At 43.0% G+C, this 22,261-nt stretch overlaps 1 protein-coding gene across 1 annotated transcript; it reads left to right on the top strand.

The window, feature by feature from the left end:
• Positions 1-799: 799 nt before the first annotated feature.
• Positions 800-6,920, top strand: ZNF691 (zinc finger protein 691). Its single transcript, XM_058717778.1, has 2 exons — positions 800-862; positions 5,416-6,920. Exon 2 carries the CDS (start codon positions 5,425-5,427, stop codon positions 6,283-6,285), a length of 861 nt encoding a protein of 286 aa, XP_058573761.1. The 5' UTR covers positions 800-862; positions 5,416-5,424; the 3' UTR covers positions 6,286-6,920.
• The last annotated feature ends 15,341 nt before the right edge of the window (positions 6,921-22,261 follow it).

Below are 22,261 nucleotides of genomic sequence, written 5' to 3'. Positions count from 1 at the left end.
AGGAAAATGGTGGTCCAAATGGCTAGGCGGTAGAACTGGTATTATAAATGTAGATTATCTAGCTCTGAAGACAAGAAATACCGTGCAGATATGAGAATATTGGATTAGGCTTTTTTTTTTTTTTTTTTTAAGTAAACCTTGGGGGGAAAAATCCTAATCCTGGATACCTTAGAAGTTGTATTATGTCGGATTGAGGAATGCCAGATTTATCTATGTAGGACCGAGAAAAAAAAATCCCTGTGCAGGAGCGTTGGGAGACCCAGAGGCAGCTCCTTGCACAGGAAACGTCTAACTTCTCACAAACGGATTGGGTTAGTGGATCTTTAAAATTCCTCCTAGTTCTCCAATCCTTTGATTTTAAGGATAAACCTCGCGTGAAGCGCGGAATTCAAGGCTTCACGGATGTCTACAGGACCAAGGGTCACCAATTCAAAGTAAAGAAGAAACTGAGTTCATGACACTTGGAGGTCATGTAGGTTAGCTCTGGGTTTTCTATTACTTCCCAGACGGGTGGTTAAAACTACGTTGGGCTTTTCTCGTGTGAGCGTAGAAGGAGATCCGACGACCTTGGAAGGGAACACGGTCTCCACTTGCTCAGTTCTAAACTTCGCAAATTTCTTCTCGGAGTCTACTCTCTTCCTCAGGACTACAACTCCCAGCAGGCTTTGTTTGAGACCAAAGCTTATTGGCGAGCCCGCCTGGGTTTCTTGCCTTGTGGCACCCAATACAGCCAGTGGGAATGAAGGATCCTCCTCAGGACCCAATCCTGGAGGTGTAGGGCGGGTCCTCTCTGGGTTCCGGCTCCGGCTCCTCCCCCGGCCCACAGAGGCAGCGCTGTGCCTGATCGAGCGGCGGGAGCAAGGTGGGTCCTGGGTGGGCCCGAGGTCGCGGGGGAGGCGGATACGGCTTTGTGGGGAACTCTGAGCATGGCCCCTTCCCTCTCTCCCGGGAATTAGAGGCTGTGGCTTTGCTCCCTGGACCCAGTGGGGAGCAAATGGGACCCGGTGGTCCCCCCCGCCCCGACCCCTGGTCCCCGCCCCTGGCCCGCGCGGCCAGGCGGCTGGCCTCAGCCCTTATTTCAGGCCCTCCTGTTGGCCTTTCAGTCCAGCCCCCCCTGGCACTGACCATACTTTTGGGGCCAGCCCCTCCCCATCTCCCTAGCCTCCAGCCCAAGCCAGTCCGCTACTCAGAACCCAGCTCCTGTCCTCTGGGAGGCGCATATCCTCGACTCCGCCGTCGGCTTCTCCCCGCTACTTACAACCCAGCCTCCTGGCTCCCGCCCCTGACACCTCTGATTGCAGCCTGTGCCTCCTCTCCCCAGGTCATCTCCTCGGACCCTCGGACCCCTATGGCCTCCTCTAACTGACCCGTTATGCAGCTCCCCGATACATTTCCCTGTTGTTCAACACCTTGTCCCTGGTCATTCCAAGCTCTTCTCTCCCCATTGCCTCCCACTCCCTACCCCTTGACTTGACCCTAAAGACCCCGAACTTTGGCCCTTCAGACCACTTTCCAGCTTAGCCCCTTCCCTCTAACCCAAGCCCTTGACCTTCAGCATCTGTGATCACCAGCCCCATCTGCTTGGCTCTTATTTCTTAGTCCTGGTCGCTTCACCACTGCCCCCAGTGTCTCCCACCTTCCATCCTCCCTGTACCCCTGGGCCTCCTGGGAAGCCAAGACTGATGGGCCCTTCTCTCCCCCAAATCTTTGAAATGTGACCTGAAAGTGTATCTGTACCTTACTTGTCACTGTGTTCTTAGTAGATGGTGGTCTCCCCATCTCTCTGTAAGTCCCAATCTTGCTCACCTATCCTGTAAGTCCTAGCTCAGATGCCTCCTTTTCCATTTAGCGGCTCATCCTTGATCTCTTCAGGGAGCCGCGCGGGTGTCACCTGAACTCCCGAACTCCTGTGCCACTGTTCTTACTCCTTCCTCCTTCCCTTCCCTCCCCACCTCCCATCTCCCCCACTTCTCTCCAGTACTAGTGTCAGGCTTAAAAGCACTGGCTTTGGAGTGATGGGCATAAGTCCCAGTTTTGCTACTCACTTGCTGTGTGCCCTTGGGCAAGTTATAATTTCTCTGAGCCTCAGTTTCCTCATCTCTAAAATAAGTTGTGTAAATGAAATGCCATGATTTGTATATAGTGTTCAGCCCAGGGCCTAGCATTTAGTATCAGCTTAAAAAAATGTGGACTATTATTATTGGTTCCTGTATAATGTGCCAGGTGCTGTGCGAGGCATTGAGGAATGGTACAAAGGTGACTGAGGCACAGTTCCTGTCCCCCTAGAACTTAACCTTCTATACCATATGACAGTGTCTGGAGTTCATGGCCTGTTTCCCTGAACTGTGCCATAAACTGAGGGTAGTAACCATAATCCTAAATCTTTTTTCTCTTCTTTTGATCCAGCATTCAGTCCTGAGGCGAGTCAGAGCTTGGTACATTATAGGTGCTCAGAAGAGCAGGATTGGAAGTGAGAGGGGGCCATGTCACCCCCTGCATAGACAGAGGTACTAGAGCCCTAGGTGGGGTGGGCAGGGCTGGGGCTTGAATTCAGATCACATCCTTTCACTCATACATTCAAAAAACATTTGAGCACTGCCTTGTGCTGAAGAGAGATTTCCAAAGTGGCCTAGTCCCTCCTTTCCAATGACTTATAAATTTCTAGTGAAGCCAGATAATGTTAAAAGATAATTGCAAATCACTGTAAAAGCAAGTACGTACAAACAGGAGTCTGTGTTTGCATAAAGGTGGAAGTGGGCAGGAATCAAGAGATTCCTGAGGAACAGAAACAGACACAAGCAAGCCTGAAATGGGTTCTGGAGACAGGCCTGGCCTTTACTCAACTCTTTCAACAAATATTTATTAAGGACCTACTAGGTATGACTGTCAGTGCTTTAGGAACTAAGACCCCGTCCCTCATAGGACTTCTGTTTTAGCAAGGGGAGGCAGACACTAAATAATTGACATAATAAATAAATAGAATGTTCGCAGGTGAGAAGTTCTGTGGGGTAGGGGGATGGGAATGTGGGAACGGGGTTGTAATTTTTAAAAGGATTGTCAAAACTAAATAAGCGTCAAGGAATAAATTGTTTTTGATGTTTACTTGCATTTTTGAAAGCGAAGCAAGCCTCCTTCACCTCCCTTATCTAGATTCTTCAAGAAACACTCTCAAACAAGGACTGGGAAACTATAGTTCAGCTCCTTTTGTCTTAAAGTTTTATTGGAACACAGCCACACTCATTCATTTTTGTATTGTCTACGGCTGCTTTTACGATACAACAGCAGAGTTGAGTAGTTGCCACAGAGATCCTATGGCCCCAAATATTTACTGTCTGGCCCCTTCCAGAAAAATTTGCTGGCCTCCACTCAAAGATTTGAGGCTCTGTCCATATTGTACATTTTAGAATGTATAGTCGTGTACCATTTTTTTACCTTGTACCATTTTTTTAATTAGAAACATTTTTTTTTCTTTCCTAACAAGATCACATAAGGGATCTTTTTCATTCTTGTGTTCTCTGCAGGGCCAGGACACGGTGTCCTCCTAAGTCCCATGAGGGACAAGGTCTTTGTTCTTCTAATGTAACCCAAATTCCTAAAGTAGCAACAGTCATATCTAGTAGGTCCTTAAGATATATTTGTTGAATGGATTGAGTAAAGGCCGGGCCTGTCTCTGGAACCCATTGTCCTCAACCGTGGTAACGGTAGCTGTCATTTGCTGCCACGCAGCATGCTGAGCACGCCGTAGGCATGCAGGATAGGCGGGTGTCACAGGGTTAGTGATGTGGGAGTTGAGGCTCCCGGTGCTCGAGTGATTTGCCCAGTTCTGTACTGTGTGCCACCATCGGGATACGACCCTAAATACAGTCAGCGCCCCTTCCGTTACGGCTGTTGTGTGTTCCAGAAGTACTTGCTGACTTGAAGGAATCCTCGGTCTGTCATTTTCTACCATTGCTGTCCTTTCGGTCTCGCTCCCACCCTCATCCCTTGCTCGTGTCCGCCCGCAGTATCTCCGCCGGCCCACTGCACCTTCTGAAGTGCTGCTATTGCTTTGGGGCTCAGAGGAAACCCCACGCCCGGCAGAAGTACTTCATCCCTCGTCCCCTGTCCTGGGCTATAGGAATGCAGAGGAGTCTGCGCAGCTGAGCGAGCATTTACCGATGTTTGCATAAGTTGGCGCTGTGTGTGTGTGAGGAATGTGGTTTGTGTCTGTTTGTCTTGTTTTTTTGTTTTGTTTTGTTTTGACTTTTAAAAATTTTTATTATTTTTAAAGTTTATTTATTTATTTTGAGAGAGACAGAGAGAGCACAAGCGGGGGAGGGCAAAGAGAAGGAGAAACAGAATCCCAAGCAGGCTCTGCACCATCAGCGTTGAACCTGATGTGGGGCTTGAACTCACGAACTGTGAGATCATGACCTGAGCTGAGATCAAGAGTCAAACGCTTGACAGACTGTGCCACCCAGGCACCCCAATGTCGGTGTGTCTTTGTACATAGCATGTGAGTGTGTGTGATTTTGTGTGGTGCGACAGTAGAGCTGTATTTGTGATTGTGTAGCCATGTATGTGGCTACATGCTTGGGAGGGCTATGTATGTACATGGGATGTGTGTGGCTGTATGGGGCTATATGTGGTATGCAGGTCTGTGTATGTGGCTGTGTGTGGTATGTGTATATGGTGTGAGAATGTGGTTTAGTGTGTCTGGTATGTGAGTATGGCTGGGTGTATATGTGGCCTGTGTATGTGGTTGTATATGGTGTTGGAGAGAGGAAGTGGGCATTGACCAATCAGAGCACACGGCCCAGACCCTGCAGTAGGTCTTGGAGGGCCCAGACGTTAACCGTTAGTTGCTAGGTTAGGGTGAGTTCCGGGGAGGGGAAGGGCGGCGGAATGTTTAAGAGGAATCATGCTGGGCCTTGTACACAGCTAGGAGAGCCTCAAGAATGAGAGGTTCTATTCTGTTCATTCTGAAAGCAGAGAAATGGAAACTTTTCAGGAAGTTTTTTCAAAAGAGATCACCATAAAAGTAGTTTTAGTTAGCTTAGAGTTAGGCAGGAAAATGGAATTTTACCCAAATGGGAGCTCCTTTACTTGTACATGAATTATAGTCTAGACTGTCATTTTTCAATGATATTGAGAAAAGTGACATTCGCGTTGCACAAGTATCTGTTGGGCATAGACAAAGCGGATGCCTCTTTACTCTGATGGGCAGCTTTAAACATCCGTGGAAGTTTGTAAGTTTGTAACTTGAAAGTCAGTAAGTAAAGGCATTGCATCCAAGTATTCCAGTTAATTGAGGTTATTTCTAATGGATGTTCCACGGGGAAGGTGTACATCCCTTTACCAGAACAAGATTCCCTGTGGTCTAGCCTGACCCAACACCAAGGAATAAAGGTGTTGGCCATTTGTGTTCATTCTCAGGGTTCAGAAATGGGCAGTGAGAAGGAGAAGGAGCAGAATCCAGAACAGCACCTGCCTGAGGAAGGGGAATGGGGTAAGCCTTGGAGAGTGGAGGACTCGGAGGGTTTTCGGTTCCCAGATGGAGAGAAGGAGCATGAGCAAGAGAGCCTGTCAGAAGGTCCACAAGAGATCCACCCAAAAAAACCGTTGCAGAAAGTCACCGACCCCGCCAGAGAGCCCAGGGGCCCCATGGCTCACCCAAGGCCTGAGATCGACGAGAAGCCCTTTATATGTGCCCAGTGTGGCAAAACCTTCAATAATACCTCCAACCTGAGAACACACCAGCGGATCCACACCGGCGAGAAACCTTACAAGTGTTCTGAATGTGGCAAGAGCTTCTCAAGAAGCTCCAACCGCATCCGGCACGAGCGGATCCACCTGGAAGAGAAGCACTACAAATGTCCCAAGTGTCAGGAGAGCTTTCGGCGGCGCTCAGATCTTACCACGCACCAACAAGATCACCTGGGCAAGCGGCCGTACCGCTGTGACCTCTGTGGCAAGAGCTTCAGCCAGAGTGCCACGCTGGCGGTGCATCACCGGACGCACCTGGAGCCAGCACCCTACATCTGCTGTGAGTGCGGCAAGAGCTTCAGCAACAGCTCCAGCTTCGGTGTGCACCACCGCACGCACACGGGCGAGAGGCCCTATGAGTGCACCGAGTGTGGGCGGACCTTCAGCGACATCTCCAACTTTGGAGCACACCAGAGGACCCACAGAGGGGAGAAGCCCTACTGGTGCACTCTGTGTGGGAAACACTTCTCCCGGAGCTCCAACCTTATCCGCCACCAGAAAACGCACATGGGAGAGCAGGCTGGGAAAGACGCCAGCTGAAGGACAATGAGGGAGAGAGAGAGAGAGAGAGAGAGAGAGACCCCAGCCTAGTGTAGGAAGATCTGTAGGATCTGCTGCTGCCCCCTTGACCTCAAGCCCCTCCTCCCACTTTGGAGAATGGTTTCCTGTTGCCTCTGAAGCCAGGATCTCCAGGAAGTCCTGAGAAGGGACCCTTGAGTAAAAATCCCTGCCCCTTTCCAGGCCAATTTCTTGCCTTGGAAAGTGGGAGGATCCAGTCTTGGCTTCATCTCCTTGGGATGAAAGAGAAGTAGGATAGGCTTGGCACATGCTCGTATCATTAGGGCAATCATCCCCTGGTCTTTGAGGAAGTCCCTGTGAGGCGGCATCACTGTCTGAAGGTCCTCGGAATTGTGTATGAAATGCTCGGGGCACATTGCAGTGGCTGCCAGTTCCCATCTGCTGGGCCCCACCTGTGTTGGGGGGAGCAGCCTTCCCAATGGAAGGGGCCTCCTTGGCCTGGAGAAGAGGTCTGGCCCTGCCTTAGGAACGAAAGGGAAGCCCTCAGGGAGCCTTGATCTAGGGACCTTCACAGTCCCCCATGTTTGTGACTTGTTCCCCCCACCCCACCTCCATCTGTTCCCAGAGTGATTAGCAGTAAAACTCTTCAATGAAAAGGACCTGTGTACTTATTTGGGGCATCAAGGAAGTGGGAGCTGGGGAGGCGGCCATGCTGCAGCCTCTCTGGAAGGGGGTTGAATTCCAGGAAAGACAGAATGGGTGGCTGCTCTGAAAAGCAGAGGAAAGCAGGCTGGGTCTCTGGGGCCTTTGAGCAGGAAGGCAGAAGGAACCCACATATGCTGTAGATTCTATAGGTCACATTACATCTTTGTGTCACTGACGTTTGCTCAAGGGAATAAGATGAGGAAACAAGTGAGGAGAAGTGAAGTCAATTGCTGTGAAGTTACACAGCAGGTATGTGGTGGAGCCAGAGTTCACACTTGGGCCTCCCTTGATTCTGAACTGACGCTCTTTTCATTACATGCACCTACTGGCTTCTGAAGGAGGATCCACTTAGGGGGCCGGCCTGGGACCAAGTGAGTCCCTGGAAATGGGAGCTAGTGGGGCCTTCTGGTGTGGCCCTGGTTCATTTGCTCTGTGGGAAGTCAGTGCCAAGTATGAGAACCTTTCCTCCCTTAGATTCTTGATTGACATTTATTTGTGTCTAGGAAAAGTGATAAGTGTTGGGGAGTAGGGGTGAGGGCTGGGATGAACCCAAGATGAGGGTCTTTGCCTTTCGTAGCAATGGTTTAGTTGCCAAGGCTGGGACAGCTTGGTGGGGATCCTGCCCAGCTTCCTGCCCTCCTGGTTTCAGCCTGGCTCCACATGCCAGATTTCCAGGTTTTCTGACGGCAGTTGAACATTCACCCAGATTTCCTCCAACACATAAAGAAGACCCTTCTCTACATCTCTTGCCAATCAGGTCCTGCTCTTCCAGACTGAGAGGCCCTCTTCATTTGTAGCCAATTGCCAGAATGTGATTCTGGTACCAGGCTTAAAACTGGCACCGTCTGTGACCTGACCTATCACATGGGATCCTGCCACCCAGCCAGAGACGGATGTGCTAGCAGCTTTGTACTCATTATGTTGAATTCTCACGTAACCCTGGGAAGTAAGAATTACCCACACTTGACAGAAGGAGAAACAGGCTGCCAGAAAGTGACTTGCCCAAGATCACATGGCAAGTAAGTCGCAGGGGCAGGACTCCACCTACTTCTGCCTAAACCCAAAGCCTGTATTCCAACTATAAAAGAAGACTTTCCAAATGATTCCCTGACATTTGTAGGACACTACAGTTTACAAAGTACTTTTTAAAAAGTTTTTTTTAATCACCTGGTGCTCGTCACGACAAGGACACTCCTTAATCATCACTTGTTTCACCCATCCTCCCACGCACCTCCCCTTGCGTGACCTTCAGTTTGTTCTCTACAGTTAACAATCTGTTTCTTGGTTTGTCTCTCTCTCTTTTTTCCTTTTGCTTGTTTGTTTTGTTTCTTGAATTTCACATATGAGTGAGATCATATGGTATTTGTCTTTCTCTGATTATTTCACTTAGAATTATACTCTCTGGCTCCATGCATGTCATTGCAGATGGCAAGGTTTTATTTTATTTTTTTAATGTTTTTTATTTAATTTTGAGAGAGCACAAGCAGGGGCAAGGCAGGGATGGGGCAGAGGATCTGAAACAAGCTCTGTGCTGACAGCACAGCCCGATGTGGAGCTTGAACTCACAAACCGTGAGATCATGACCTGAGCCGAAGTCGGGACGCCCAACTGACTGAGCCACCCAGGCGCCCCAAGATTCCATTCTTTTTCATGGCTGAATAATATTCCACTGTATATACCACACCTTCTTTATCCACTCATCAGCTGATAGACACTTGTGCTGCTTCCGTATCTTGGCTATTGCAAACAGTGCTGCTATAAACATAGAGGGGCATGTATCCCTTTGAAATAATGTGTTTATGTTTGACAAAGCACTTTTATTTCATATACATCTTTCTGCTTCTTCAAAATCTGCATACAAAATATTTTAAACATATAGTCACCCAAACTTGTATGTATGAATTGGCACACTCCCTAGTAATTAAAGTTGCCATCGAACACCACCGAGCACACGTTCTTGGGCACCTGTTACCTCTGATCTCCACAACTATCCTGTAAGGTAGTAGTATCCCCATTTTTTAAAAACATTTTTATTTATTTAACTTACTGTTATTATTTTTTTAATTTAGAGAGAGAGCTCATGAGCAGGGGGAAGGAGAGAGAGAATCTTAAGCAGGGTCCTCACTCAGTGTGGAGCCCATGAGGCTCGAGCCCACAGCCGTGAGATCATGACAGCCGAAATTAAGAGTAGGATGCTTAACCCACTGAGCCACCCAGGCACCTCTCCCTATTTTTAAGATGAGAAAATTCTGAGATGTTAAATGACCTGACTTAATGACTATGCTGGGGTTCAAATCAGGTATTTATGATTCCAAGGCCAAGCTCTTCATTATACTCACTACCAAGCTAGGTCTACTGGTCCCCTGTCTGGGGAGCTTGGTATCCTTCCAGACCTACGTAGAGCCTTAGTAACAGTTGCTGTGACTTTCTGGGAATCTCTGCTGCCAGTAAAACCCAGGATCAGTGCTCGAGGCACTTGCTTTGATCTTGGGACATGACTCGCCAATCTCATTTGCCCCTTTTTGACCAAGTTCATAGGTTATGGTTTCTGCACTGGCCCAGACTTTTGAGTCCTGACTAGCCCATTTATCCACTCTATGACTTCCTTTTTTATTAACTTCCCTAATTTTCTCCTTCATTCTCTTCATTCTCTGAGTGCAGGAGATGGGCACAAAAACCTAGAGTTACAGTGCAGGATGATAATGGGTCATTATGGTTGTACCCAGGGTGCACTAGGAGCACAGGGGAGGGCCTTACGCTGGCCTGAACTGGACATTGGAGTCCAAAATTGAATAAGACAGTCCTTCCTGCAGGGAACTCAGAGGAAGAGAAACTCTGCTCAGAACAAGGTATTGGGGGAACACAGGTGGGAATGGCTAGCTCTTTGGAGGGAAGGAAAAGGTGAGACGATGATTGAGTCTGGTCTTAAAGAATGAATAGATGTTTACTCAGGCAAAGAAGAGGAAGGTTATTTCAGATGGAAGGGAAATGGCAGTGTTTTAAGGAACAGTGAAATGTTTAATGTAATCAGAGCATCCTGTGTGAGGAGGAGATGATGGTAAGGGAGGGACCAGATGGTGAAGGCTGTTGGATGCCAGGATAAAAAGTTGTGGGCTGTAGACAACGGGATTTTCAAGCAGGTGAATGGTGTGATCATTCAAGCTAGTGTGGAGGGTGAGCTAAAGGGGTCAGGTACGTTGGAAACATGCCAGGTGCCAGTTGGGGGCCCTCCTGACCCACAGAGAGTTCTGTACGATTACCTCAGAGTCTTGCCAATTCCACAGGATGGAAAGTCCAAACCCTCCACCCAATTCCTGCAGATTCCTGGAACTCATGCTCTCACGGCCTCTTGCCTGAGGTTCCTATGGTCTGTGCAAGTCTCTGTTTTGTCCCCATCAGTCACAGAACGGAGCATCTTCAATGGCTTCCCCAGGAAATTCCACCACAACAAGCATTCTGTAAGTTTAGAATCCCTTTGAGAGATTGGCAGTCTTGGGGAGGGGTTCCCACCATGGCATGTCACTAGCTTCCTCTCCTCTTTCCTCCCATCGCTGCCCTTATCCTCTCTCTCCCAACTGCTCTGGAAACTGCAGATTGTTTTACTCCATAATAAAAAGCTGTTTGGCTTTTCTCAGCCCCTGATGCCAATCTGCGTACACAAACACATCAAGGAGCTCAGCAGAACAAAGGCCTCACCATTTAACAGCATATGCCTAACCCATAAAGTAGTTGCAAAAATAAACCAACAAATACCCTTGGAGATTCACAAAGTAGGTAAGCATATTAAAGGTTCAAGACTCTAGTCTGAGCTCAAGTGATTGTTTCCCCTTCCTTCTGAGACCTGGCTAAGATAACTGAAAAGGAATAGAAACACATAACAGCAAAGAGAATGGCAGGGAAGAGGAGTGGCAGGTGCAGACCTCCAACAGTTTCTAAAAGTAGATGACACACACTGATGGCTCAGCAGAGTGGGAGGAAGCCACGGCCCAGAACTCAGGCATGGAAATGAGAGCCAGTCTTCCCGGCAAAACCACAGAGAGGCTCTGAGTTCATGGTTGGCAGGTACTAATGACAGACAGGAGGAGTGGGTCTAGAAACTATACTCTCCATAGAAAGTCTGTGCAGCTGCACGAGTCACCTCCCTCTTACGTCCAGAATGGAGAGTAACTAGCACTTACCTCCAGACAAAAATAAAACGTACACGGCAAGACCCCAGAAGGCTCATTCTATAGAAATCAAATCTGGTGTTTCATATAGTGTTGATACCCCAGAATAAAACTTTTGTCATTGTGACATTTACAAACCCTCTCCCTACCTCATCCCCCAACAACCCATCCACTCACACTACAGAAAAACCTCCCAGAAGACCCCACTCAGCTTTCCTGTTCAAGGGGGTGACCTCTCAGGGAAGCATAGAGCAACAGAGGAAATACACAGCAACTGAGGGAGCCAACTCAATTACTGAGATTAACCAACTAGATCTGTCATTCCATAAACAGGCAACCAGAAGGACCAGAGTTCTGAAGACAGCTAGAAGCATGAAAGAGAGAAGGGGAAACAGAATAAGTGACTCCAGACAACAGAAAGTTATAATGTAACAGTAAAATCTTTACAAATTCTAGTTATATCTTCAGGAAGATCTGGGAAGTTACTGCCTCCATAAAACAAAAAGGTCACTAGTGGCAAGGACCAGTTGGAAAATAGGAAATACCTTTGGAAAGTTAAACATATGACAGCTAAATTAAGATATTCAAGAGACCACTTGGAAGATAAAATCAAGAAAAGCCCCAACAATGTAGAGCAAAAATACAAAGATAAGGAAAGAAGAAATAAAGCACCTAGAAGATCAATCCTGGAAGTTCTTATGATGAAGACTGCTAGTTGTCCTCCAAAATCTGTTCACCCATTTTTATTTTATTTTTTTTTTGAGCACTTAACTAACCAACGTTTCCCAGCCTCCTTTGTAGTTAGGTATAAGTCATATGACTTAAATTCTTATCATTGGAAAATGAGCAGAAATGGTACATGACACTTCTGGGCTTAGACCTCAGGAAAGAGCAGGCATGCCTTCAGTTCATTTTCTTCCCCCTTTTCACTTTTTGTAACCTGTGGGAACCCAGCTTTGATAGTTGCAGACTATATAGTTTGCTAGTATCGATTTGCCAGATAAAACACAGGACACCCAAATAGATTTGAATTTCAGGTAAACAATGAATAATTTTTAGTATAATTATGTCCTAGATATTGCATCCTAGTGGGTGGCAGAGCAACAGGATAAAAGGAAGTGGGTTTTTGAACTTAGCATGTAGCAGTGCTATCCCACTCACCTGCTAGATGCTTCACAACTATTAGTGAGAGAGAAACAGATTTTTTTGTACTCTAAGCCACTGCTTTGTTGAGTCTCTTTTTTATAGCACTTAACTTTTCATCCTAATACTTAGAAGTGAGTTAATTTCTTCTTTCTTTTCCTTTTCCTTTCTTTTTTCTTTTTCTTTTTTTCTCTTTCTTTCTTTCCTTCTTCCTTCCTTCCTTCCTTCCTTCCTTCCTTCCTTCCTTCCTTCCTTCCTTCCTTCCTTCCTTCTTATGGGGTAGTTTGGGAGTGCGATTTATTCTTATTATTTAAATTCATGTTAGTTAACATATAGTGTAGTATTGGTTTCATGAGTAGAATTTAGCGGTTCATCACTTACATATAACACCCAGTGTTCATCCCAGCAAGTACCCTCCTTAATGTGCATCATCATCATGCATTTAGCCCATCCCCCTCACCTACTTCCCCTCCAGCAACCCTAGTTTGTTCTCTATATTTAAGAGTCTCCTATGGTTTGCCTCCCTCTGTTTTTATCTTATTTTATCTTTCCTTCCGTTCCCCTACGTTCATTTGTTTTGTTTCTTAAATTCCACATATGAGTGAAATCCTATATTTGTCTTTCTCTGACTTACTGAAGTGAGTTTCTGCCATAACAAGACTGTAGCACATCTTACTACAGATGGTGTCTTACTGTTGCCATTGGTTATTCTCCCCCATTTTAACATCTCCAAAATTGGAATATGTCTAATAATTGATACTAGCTTAGATTTGATGAAATATCACATTACATGAAAGAGATGAGGCAGTGATGTCAACAAGATGGTGGAATAAGAAGTCCCAGTCTTGGGGCGCCTGGGTGGCTCAGTCGGTTGAGCATCCGACTTCAGCTCAGGTCACGATCTCACAGTTCGTGGGTTCGAGCCCCGCATCGGGCTCTGGGCTGACAGCTCAGAGCCTGGAGCCTGCTTCAGATTCTGTGTCTCCCTCTCTCTCTGCCCCTCCCCCATTCATGCTCTGTCTCTCTCTGTCTCAAAAATAAATAAATGTTAAAAAAAAAATTAAAAAAAAAAAAAAAAAAAAAAAAAAAGAAGTCCCAGTCTTTACTCCCCAACAGAGACAGTGACTGAATAACAAAGTATGGACCAAAATACCTTTATAGGAACTCCAGAAATGAGCACAGCTCAGATCAGGTTTTCTGTGGGGGGTAGGGGGAAGGCAGGGAAAAGAGTAGAACATGTATCAAACATTCTGGATTTTCAGAGGGCTGCCCAAGGAACTGGTTTATGTCTTACATGATTTGGCATACTGATGGGGAGCCAAAATACTTTTGATGCCGCTAAGTACAAAATACTTTGGATGTCACTGAGCACAACATACTTTTGGATGCCACTGAGTGGGGTGGCTTTGTGCTACACCACGAGAGAATCTGCAATACCACAGATAGACACCAGAGGGAGCAAGAGATATATGAGGCCCTGAAAAAGAAACCACCAAACCTTTAACTGGGAAATTAGCTCACAAACTCAGAGAAATTGCATCCACCGAAAAGGTTTTCAGAAGTCCTAGAATCTCAAGCCAGGCTGATTACTGAAGGTTTCCCCCTGCTTAAAGCCAGACTATAGAAAAATCAGGAAAATAATGCATGGACAAAATGAGAATATCAAGAAAGAGATAAAAACTATAAAAAAAGAACCAAACAGAAATTCCAGAGTTGAAGAATATTTAATAGCTGAACTGAAAAACTCATTAGAGGGGTTCAACGACACACTTGACCAAACAAGGAAGAATCCGTGAACTCAAGGACAAGTTATTTGAGATTATTGAGTCAGAGGAACAAAAACAAACAAGAATGAAGAAAAGTGAAGAAAGCCTAAGGGATTTACAGGGTATCATAAAGCTACCCAATGTATACATTATGGGAGTTCCAGAAGGAGAAAAGAGAGAGAAAGGGGTGGAGTGGCTAATTAAAGAAATAATGACCAAGATATACCATTTCAAGTATGAGACACTCAGTAGTCTCTAAGTATGATGAATCCAAAGAGGCTCACAGCAAGACAAATTATAATTAAACTGTCAAAAGTCAAAGACAAAGAGAGAATCTTGAAAACAATAAGAGAAAAGCAACTCACTACATACAAGGGAGCTCCCATAAGATTATCACTGTTTTCTCAGCAGAAACCTGAGATAATATATTCAAGGTGAGCGAGACAATGTATTCAAGGTGTTGACAGAAGAAAAACCTGCCAGTCAAGATTATTATATCTGAAAAAACTGTCCTTCAAAAATGAAGAAGAAAGAGGGGTGCCTGGGTGGCTCAGTGGGTTTAGCATCTGACTTTGGCTCAGGTCATGATCTCGTGGTTTGTGGGTTCAAGCCCCATGTTGGGCTCTGTGCTGACAGCTCAGAGCCTGGAGCCTGCTTTGCATTCTGTGTCTCCGTCTCTCTCTGCTTTTCCTCCACTCCTGCTCTCTTTCTCTCTCTCTCAGAAATAAATAAATATTAAAAAATATTAAAAAAAAATTTTTAAATGAAGGGGAAATAAACACTTTCCAGAAAACAAAAGCTGAAGGACTTTACCCACTAGACCTTCCTTACAATAAATGCTAAAGGGAGTTCACAAGTTGAAATAAAAGGATGCTAGACAGAAACATGAAATATAAAAATATATAGCTTGTTGATAAATGTAAAAAAAAGATAGAGAATACTTTATTACTGTAATGGTATTGCAAAAAACACTTAACGCTGGTATAGAATTTAAAAGACAAAAGCATAAAAACAAAAAACTATGGCTATAAAACTATGAATACAATTTATATAAAGATAATTTGTGACATCAATAACAAAGTTAGGGGTGGAGAGATGCAAAAGAGTTCGGTTTTGGTTTTTTTTATGTTTATTTATTTTTGAGAGAGACAGAGACAGAATGCGAGTGGGTTAGGGGCAGAGGGAGAGGGAGACACAGAATCGGAAGCAGGATCCAGGCTCTGAGCTGTCAGCACAGAGCCCAACGTGGGGCTTGAACTCACGAGCCATGAGATCATGACCTGAGCCGAAGTTGGATGCTCAACCAACTGAGCCACCCAGGTGCCCCAAGAGTTGGGTTTTGTATATGATTAAAGTTGTTATCAACTTAAAACAGATTATTAGCCCTATGGTAACCACACACACACAAATGCCTATAGAATATATACAAAAGAAAATGAGAACACAATCAAAGCTTGTGAATACAAAAAGTCAACAACACACAAGGAAGGCAGAAAGAGAGGAAACCAGGGAAAAAATAGCTACCAGACAGACAGAAAAAAAAAATGAACAAAATGCCAATAGTAGGTCTGTCCCCTTTAGTAATTATTTTAAACCTTCTTATTTTTAAATTTTTATTTATTTTAAGAGAGAGCACAAGTAGGGGAGGGGCGGAGAGAGAGAGAGGGAGAGAGAGAATCCCATGCAGGCTCTGCACTGTCTGTGTGGAGCCCGATGCGGGGCTTGAACTCACAAACTGTGAAATTATGACCTGAGCCGAAACCAAGAGTCAGACGCTTAACTGACTGAGCCACCCAGATGTCCCAGTAAGTATTTTAAATGTAACTGGATAAGCTCCCCAATCAAAAGACTTTGAATGGCTGAATGGATTATAAAACAAAAACAAAAACAAAAAAACTATACCCAACTATATGCTGTCTGCAGGAGATCCTCTTTACACATAAAAACACACATAGAATGAAAATGAACAAAAGAGAAAAGATCCCATGCAAATAGTAACCAAAAGAGAACAGAAATGGCCATATTTATATCAGATAAAACAGACTTTAAGGAAAAACTGTTACAAGAGATAAAGATGGACATTATAAGGGGCAGTTGGGTGGCTCAGTGGGTTAAGTGTCCGACTTTGGCTCAGGTCATAATCTCACGGTTGGTGAGTTCAAGCCCTGCGTGGGGCTCTGTGCTGACAGCTCAGAGCCTGGAGCCTGCTTCGGATCCTGTGTCTCTCTTTCTCTCTGTGCCCCTCCCCTGCTTGTGCTCTGTTTCTCTCTGTCTCTCAAAAATGAGTAAATGTTAAAATAAAATTGAAAGAAAAAAGAAAGACATTATAAAAAGGTAAAAGGGTCAATTCGCTGGAAAGATACAATTACAAATATACACAACCTCAACATTAGAGCACCCAAATATATGAAGCAAACATTGTCAGAATGGAAGAGAAAAACAGACTGTAATATAATAATAGTAGGATATTTCAATACCCTACTTTCAATAATGGGTAGAACAACCAGACATAAGATCAATAAGGAAACAGAGGGCCTGAACGACACAATACACCAAATGGATTTAACACATATATACAGAAAATTCCACCCAACATCAGCAGAATACACATTATTCTCAAGTGTACATGAAACATTCCCCAGGATAGATAGCTTGTTAGGCCACAAAACAAGTCTTACCTAATTTAATAAGACTTACATCATACCAGGTATCTTTTCTGACTACAATGGAATGAAACTAGAAATCAGTAACAGAAGAAAAATTGGAAAATTAAAAATATATATGGAAATTAAATCACACACTCTTGAAAAACCAAGGTGTTCAAATATTTCTTCACAAGGGAAATCAGAAAATATCTTGAGACAAATGAGAATGAAAACACAACATACCAAAATTTATGAGATGCAGAAAAGCAGTATTAAGAGGGAAGTTGATAGCAGAACATGCCTACATTGAAAAAGAAGAAAGTTCTCAAACCACTGACTTTATGCTTCAAGGAACTAGAAAAAAACACAACTAAACTAAACCCAAAGTTATCAGAAGGAAGGAAATAATAAAGATAAAGGCAGAAATAAATGAAATAGAGATTAGAAAAACAATAGAAAATCAACAAAGTACTCAGTTGGCTTTTAAGATCAACAAAATTGACAAACCCTTATCTAGACTAAGTAGGACAAAGAAGGGAAGACTCAAATAATGAAAATCAAATGCAAGAGGGGACATTGCCACAGAAGTAAAAAAAAGATCAAAAGAGACTACTATGAACAATTACCTAGAAGAAATAAATAAATTCTTGGAAACATACAACCTACACAGATTGAATCATGAAGAAATAGAGAATCTGAACATACCAATAACTATTAAGGAGATTGAATCAGCAATCAAAATGCTCTCAACAAAGAAAAGTCCAAAACCAGATGGCTTCAAGGGACAATTCTACCAAATATCTAAAGAAGAATTAACACCAATCCCTCTCAAATTCTTCCAAAAAAAAAAAAAAAAAGAGGAAGGAACATATCTAAACTCATTTTCTAAGACCAGCATTACCCTAATATCAAAGCCAGATAGACACTACAAAAAAACTACAAACCAATATCCCTGAAGAATACGAGGCAAAAATCCTGACTAAAATACTAGCAAAGTGAATTCAATAGCATATTGAAACTATTATTCATCACAATCATGACCATGACATATCATGATCACATCATAGTCTCAACTGATGCAGAAAAAGCATCTGACAAAATTCAATACCCTATCTTGATAAAAACACTCAGCAACCTAGGTATACTGCAACAAAATAAAGGCCATATATGAAGAATCCACAGGGAACATCATAATCAATGGTGAAAGACTGAAACCTCTAAGGTTAGGAACAAGGCAAGGATGTCCTTTCTCACCACTTTTATTCATAGTACTTGAAATTTATCCAGAGAAATAGATAGATAAATAAATAAAAGGCATCCAAATTGGAAAAGAAGTAAAATTATCTCTTTCACAGATGACCTGATCTCACATGCAGAAAACCCTGAAGACACCGTAAAAAACTGTTAGAACCAATAAGTGAATTCAGTTAAATTGCAGCATAGAAGATCAACATACAAAAATTAGTTGCATTTCTATACACTAATAATGAACTAACAGAAAAGGAAATTAAGGAAACAATCCCATTTACAACAGCATCAAAGATAATAAAATTCTTAGGAATAAACTTGAGCAACAAGGCAGAAGACTCATACACTGAAAATAACAAAACATTGCTGAAAGAAATTAGACACAACTAAATTGAAATGAGACACAAATAAGTGAATTGAAAGGTAATATTGTTAAGATGTCCATAGTACACAAAGCAACATACAGGTTCAATGTTACCCCATCAATATCCTGGCATTTTTTACAGAAGTAGAAAAAACAATCCTGAAAGTAACATGGAACCACAAAAGAAAAAATAGCCAAAGCAATCTTGAGAAAGATTGATAAAACTGGAACATCATACTTTGATTTCAAAATATATTACAAAGCTACAATTATCAAAATAGGATGGTATTGGTATAAAGACAGACATATAGAACAATGGAACAGAACAGGGCCCAGAAATAAACCCATGTACACACAGCCAGCTGATTTTCATTAGAGAACCAAGAATTCACAATGAGAAAGGGTAGTTTCCTCAACAAATGGTGTTGGGAAAACTGGGTATCCATATGCAAAAGAATGAAATTGGATCCTTATCTTAGACCATACATAAAATTCAACTGAAAATGGATTAAAGACTTGAATGTAAGACCCAAAACTGTAAAACTCCTGGAATAAAACACAAGGAAAATCTTCTTGATATTGGTCTTGGTCATTTCTTGGATTGATACCAAAGCACAAATAGACAAGTTAGTCAACATCAAAGTAAAAAAAATTCTGAACAGCAAAGGACACTACCAACAAAATGAAAGGTAACCTACAGAATGGAAGAAAATATTACAAATCCTATATCTGATATAAGGGGTTAATATCAAAAATGTATAAGGAACTCCTACAATTCAATTGCAAAAAACCAAATAACCTGATTTTAAAAATGGGTAAGGAATTGAACAGGCATTTCTCCAGAGAAGACATACAAATGGACAAGTATATGAAAAGGTGCTCAACATCACCAATCCTCAGGGAAACATAAATCAAAACCACCATGAGATCCTACCTCACATCTGTTAGGATGGTCACTCACAAAAAAGAAAACAAGTGTTGGTGAGGTTGTGGAGAAACTGGAACCCTTGTACACGTTGGTGGAAATATAAAATGGCACAGCTACTATGGAAAATAATATGTAGATGCCTCAAAAAATTAAAAATTGAACTACCATATGATTCAGCAATCCCACTTCTGGGTATCTATCTAAAAGAATTGAAAGAAGGGTCTCAAAGAGATATCCACATTCCCATTTCATTGCAGCATTATTCACAATAGCCAAGATGTGGAAACCACCTAAATGTGCATCAAGATAGAACTATAAGGAAAATATGGCATATGCATACAATGGAATATTAATCAGCCTTTAAAAATAAGGAAGTCCTAAACTTAAACAGAAAAAATAGAAAATTTCATAACCAGCAAAGAAATAGAAAATCCATAACCAGCAAAGAAATTGAATCAGTCATCAAAAATCTCCCAACAAACAAGAGTCCTGGGCCAGATGACTTCCTAAGGGGAATTCTAGCAGAGATTTAAAGAAGAGTTAATACCTATTCTTCTCAAATTGTTCCAAAAAATAGAAATGGAAGGAAAGCTTCCAAACTCATTCTACGAAGCCAGCATTACCATGATTCCAAAACCAAAGACCTCACTAAAAAGGAGAATTACCAATATCCCTGATGAACCCAGAGGCAAAAATTCTCAACAAGATACTAGCAAATCTAATTCAACTGTACATTAAAAGAATTATTTACCATGATCAAGTGGGATTTATTCCTGGGCTGCAGGGCTGGTTCAATATTTATAAATCAACATGATACACTGCATTAATAAAAGAAAGGATAAGAACCATATGATGATCCTCTCAATAATTGCAGAAAAAGCATTTGACCAAATACAGCATCCTTTCATGATAAAACCCTCAAGAAAGCAGGGATAGAAGGCATATACCTCAATATCATAAAGGCCATATATGAAAGACCCACAGCTAATATCATCCTCAATGGGGAAAAACTGAGAGCTTTCCGCCTAAGTTCAGGAACATGACAGGGATGTCCACCCTTACCACTGTTGTTCAACATAGTACTGGAAGTCCTAACCTCAGCAATCAGACAACAAAAAGAAATAAAAGGCATATAAATTGGCAAGGAAGAAGTCAAACTTTCACTCTTCTCAGGTGACATGATACTCTCGTGGAAAACCTGAAAGACTCCACCAAAAAAACCTGCTAGAACTGATATATGAATTCAGCAAAGTCACAGGGATATAAAATCAATGTACAGAAATCAGTTACATTTTGGGGCGCCTGGGTGGCGCAGTCGGTTAAGCGTCCGACTTCAGCCAGGTCACGATCTCGCCGTCCGTGAGTTCGAGCCCCGCGTCAGGCTCTGGGCTGATGGCTCGGAGCCTGGAGCCTGTTTCCGATTCTGTGTCTCCCTCTCTCTCTGCCCCTCCCCCGTTCATGCTCTGTCTCTCTCTGTCCCAAAAATAAATTAAAAATGTTGAAAAAAAAAAAAATTAAAAGAAATCAGTTACATTTCTATACATCAGTAATGAAGCAGCAGAAAGAGAAATCGATCCCATTTACAAATGCATCAAAACCCATAAGATACCTAGGAATAAACCTAACTGAAGAAGTAAAAGATTTGTATGCTGAAAACTATAGAAAGCTTATGAAAGAAACTGAAGAAGAGGGGCGCCTGGGTGGCTCAGTCGGTTAAGCGTCCGACTTCAGCTCAGGTCACAATCTCACGGTCCGTGAGTTCGAGCCCCGCATTGGGCTCTGGGCTAATGGCTCAGAGCCTGGAGCCTGCTTCCGATTCTGTGTCTCCCTCTCTCTCTGCCCCTCCCCCGTTCATGCTCTGTCTGTCTCTGTCCCAAAAATAAATAAACGTTAAAAAAAATTAAAAAAAAAAAAAGAAACTGAAGAAGACATGGAGAAATGGAAAAATATTCCATGCTCATGGATTAGAAGAACAAATATTGTTAAAATGTCTATACTACCCAAAGCAATCTACACATTCAATGCAATCCATATCAAAATAACACCAGCATTCTTCATAGAGCTAGAACAAACAATTCTAAAATTTGTATGGAACCAGAAAAGATCCCAGATAGCCAAAATAATGTTAAAAAAGAAAATCAAAACTGGAGGCATCACAATTCTGAACTGTATTACAAAGCTGTAATCATCAAGACGGTATGGTACTGACACAAAAACAGACACATAGATCAATGGAACAGAATAGAGAATCCAGAAATGAGCCCATAAATGTATGGCCAACTGATCTTTGACAAAGCAGGAAAGAGCATCTGATGTAAATAAGACAGTCTCTTCAGCATATGGTGCTGGGAAAACTGGACAGCGACATGCAGAAGAATGAACCTGGACCACTTTCTTACACCATACACAAAAATAAATTCAAAATGGATGGAAGACCTAAATATGAGACCGGAAACCATCAAAATCCTAGAGGAGAAAACAGGCAGCAAACTTTCTGACCTTGCCCACAGGAACTTCTTACTAAACATGCCTCCAGAGGCAAGGACAACAAAAGCAAAAATGAACTATTGGGGGTCATGTGGGTGGCTCAGTAAGATAAGCATCTGACTCTTGGTTTTGGTTCAGGTCATGATCTCATGGTTTCGTGAATTCAAGTCCCACATCAGGCTCTGTGCTGATAGTGTGGGGCCTGCTTGGGGATTCTCTCTCTCTCTCCTCTCTCTCCCTCCCTCTTTCTTTGCCCCTCCTCCACTCATGCTGTCTCTCTCTCAAAAATAAATAAATAAACTTTAAAAAATCTTTTTAATGAACTATTGGGACCTCATCAAGATAAAAAGCTTCTGTACAGCAAAGGAAACAATCAACAAAACTAAAAGGCAACTAATGGAATGGGAGTAGGTGTTTGCAAATGATGTATCAGATAAAGGTTAGTATCCGAAATCTATAAAGAACTTATCAAACTCAATACCCAAAAAACAAATAATCCAGTGAAGAAATGGGCAGAAGACATGAATGGACACTTTCCCAAAGAA

This window comes from Neofelis nebulosa, chromosome 2, assembly GCF_028018385.1.
Source record: "Neofelis nebulosa isolate mNeoNeb1 chromosome 2, mNeoNeb1.pri, whole genome shotgun sequence".
NCBI lineage: Eukaryota > Metazoa > Chordata > Mammalia > Carnivora > Felidae > Neofelis > Neofelis nebulosa.
Note: the sequence above shows the minus strand (reverse complement) of the source record. Positions and strands in the feature narration are given on the sequence as shown.